This window comes from Cyprinodon variegatus, unplaced genomic scaffold (assembly GCF_000732505.1).
Source record: "Cyprinodon variegatus isolate N-32 unplaced genomic scaffold, C_variegatus-1.0 Scaffold472, whole genome shotgun sequence".
In the NCBI taxonomy this organism is placed as follows: domain Eukaryota; kingdom Metazoa; phylum Chordata; class Actinopteri; order Cyprinodontiformes; family Cyprinodontidae; genus Cyprinodon; species Cyprinodon variegatus.
In genome coordinates, this window is record NW_015150925.1 from 520,300 (window position 1) to 523,455 (window position 3,156).

A 3,156-nucleotide genomic window follows, 5' to 3' on the forward strand; every position below is an offset into this window, starting at 1 on the left:
CGCCCATAGACAGATGGAGATAGGCGCACCTCGCCCATAGACAGGTGGAGATAGGCGCACCTCGCCCACAGACAGGTGGAGATAGGCGCACCTCGCCCACAGACAGGTGGAGATAGGCGCATCTCGCCCACAGACAGGTGGAGATAGGCGCCCCTCGCCCATAGACAGGTGGAGATAGGCGCCCCTCGCCCATAGACAGGTGGAGAAAGGCGTCCCTCGCCCATAGACAGGTGGAGAGTGTCTTGCCACTTGCCACTCCAAACGTGAGGGGGGCGGTTGGAATCCTTCCCAGTCAGATGTGAGGAATGGTTTCAGTTCGTGGGGGCCCTGCTCTACACCCAGTCAGAGCCTTTATACGCTCTGCAGCCAGTGAGACATGGAAGGACATGGGACCGGACACTGAACATAGGCAGGAATAGCTGGGCTTTATGCAGCCTTCCTTCCCTTCATCCTTTGATAGACGTCAGTGAAAGGACGCAGATGACAGAAAGCTGATGTCAAAACATTTCCTTCATTAACTACATGAAACAAAAAAGAAAAAAGGGTTCTTACACGTTCCCTGGGAACTCAGAAGAAGGACGCCAAGAAACGACCACATCGTTCTGCAGAGGAGAAAACATGTCCAGTTGGTTAGTGTTCAGGTTCCTAATGAAGCAGCTTCCTTTCAATGAACCACAGACCTAGGGTCAGATGAACTTCTGACATTATATCAGCTAATTTAAACAATGACCCCAGGTGGTCTTCATCTCTTTAGTGACATTGGTGGCCTGGACTGTGTGGCGTAGAGCACCTCTATGTAGGTGATTTTGGACGGGGGCTTCAGGTTACTTTACGGGTCCTCCTGTCCATGGTGGCTTCAGGAAGTGCCTGAAACCAAGCTGCTGGAACTCTATAGGCCTCCCTCAGCATCTCAGGGGTCCATCAGCTGCTTAGTGCTAAAGGCAGTACACTCAACAGTCCTGATGGATCGTTAGCAGCTAGATTAGGTAGACTTTATGGACAATGGTCAAATGGTTTGGTCAGTAACCCTTTCTGTTTGTTAGATATAAAATCCAGCCAGGCGTTCACCAGGGCTGCTGAAGGTCACCCTCATTCTTCACTACTGCATCACCGGGAACAAGATTGGCCAGTATGCAGATGATACTGCATTATTTTCAGAACTATAATTCCATGGAAAGGAGAAATTACTTCATCAATTAGGGTCAATATGCAGGAATATTGACGCTCATAATAAGAAGTGGCATCTGGCCAAAAGAGGGCGCCAGGACGCTGCCCCACCCCCCAAAGACCTCGATTAAGAGTTAAAAAAACAAATGATTAAATTATAAAATTTAACAATTTAAAAATATGTTGATATGTTTTTTAGATGTGCAAGATCTTTAATGCTGCTTTGTTTGTTGTCAGATTGGTGACGTATTTCCGTCCTTGGGTGCAAGAATCTTTGGCCATAGACTCTGGTTAAAAGTTGTCCATGTGCAGAAGCTCCTCTGGAATGTTAGATAAGAGGAGATTCTGGGAGAGCTGCGCCCTGAGCTGACAGGAACTGACATCACAGTCATATTGCAGCTAGTACAGGTCGAGTCCCCCCCTGAAGTAAACCCGGACATGAAATGATGTTTTGTTTTTAAAAAGAGTTTTTATAATGTTTTTGATGTTGGCATTCATCTAAATATACTGGTGTGATAACTTAGTTTGCATTTGATTGGTTTTTGTTATGTCTATTTTGAATTAATAGCCACCCCTGGAGAGAAATCTCCACCAGCCGCTGCTGATATAAGATAAGAAAATAAAGACATGTCAGACCGTTTAGCAGAAATAAAAGAATCTGACCTTTTGGTTAGAAAGGGATTTTCCGGTGTTTCAGGTCACCTCAACATAGAAAACTTGCAGACTCTACTATTTTTAATGTTTGCGGATAAATAGGAGCCCTTATATGGACAGCTCCTAAAAAGTTTGGGGGGGGCGGGGGGTAAAATGTCCTAGAATTGCTATTCATGAAAAACAACCTGTGAGGTCACATGTTCTTCAGCCCAACTCCAATCACCTGCTGGAATTGAATTCCTTCCAAAAGGGATTCCTCAGATCTTCCTTCACCATTTCTACTCAACCTCTCCCCCCACGCTTCAACTGTAAGGAACAGGACGACTAGAGCGGGCGTCAGATATCGATTCAGCTACATCACAGAAGTCTAAAACCAGAACAGATTTTACCCAAAGCTATAGATGGACTGACTCTCAGGAAGACAAAAGACTGACAACCAACCAGAAAACCCCACAGAATCTATCAGCAAATGGTCTACCAACGAAAATACTGCTGAGAATCCAAAACCAGAAAGAGCAGTCATGTTTAGAACGTCTACGTTCCTCAGACTGAGCAAACACAGTTCTATATTAACCATCTAGAACCAGATAGACCAGCCCTGTTTGGAACGTCTACGTTCCTCAGACTGAGCAAACACGGTTCTATATTAACCACCTAGAACCAGATAGACCAGCCATGTTTAGAACATCCACGTTCCTTAGACTGAGCAAACACGGTTCTATATTAACCATCTAGAACCAGAAAGACCAGCCATGTTTAGAACGTCCACGTTCCTCAGACAGAGCAAACATGGTTCTATATTAACCATCTAGAACCAGACAGACCAGCCATGTTTAGAACGTCTACGTTCGTCAGAAAGAGCAAACACGGTTCTATATTAACCATCTAGAATCAGAAAGACCAGCCATGTTTACAACGTCCACGTTCCTCAGACAGAGCAAACATGGTTCTATATTAACCATCTAGAACCAGACAGACCAGCCTTGTTTAGAACGTCTACGTTCGTCAGAAAGAGCAAACACGGTTCTATATTAACCATCTAGAACCACACAGACCAGCCATGTTTAGAACGTCTACTTTCCTCAGACAGAGCAAACATGGTTCTATATTAACCATCTAGAACCAGAAAGACCAGCCATATTTAGAACGTCCACGTTCCTCAGACAGAGCAAACATTGTTCTATATTAACCATCTAGAATCAGACTGACCAGCCATGTTTAGAACGTCTACGTTCGTCAGACTGAGCAAACACGGTTCTATATTAACCATCTAGAACCAGACAGACCAGCCTTGTTTAGAACGTCTACGTTCGTCAGACTGAGCAAACACGGTTC

At 45.0% G+C, this 3,156-nt stretch overlaps 1 protein-coding gene across 1 annotated transcript in view; it reads right to left on the bottom strand.

Annotated features, from left to right (window-relative positions):
* stard5 (StAR related lipid transfer domain containing 5) overlaps positions 1-3,156 on the bottom strand; it is a 16,058-nt gene that overhangs the window by 10,383 nt on the left and 2,519 nt on the right. The window contains exon 3 of the mRNA XM_015389798.1: positions 553-602. Within this exon, the coding sequence (XP_015245284.1) occupies positions 553-602 (50 nt within the window). The remainder of the gene's footprint in view (positions 1-552; positions 603-3,156) is intronic.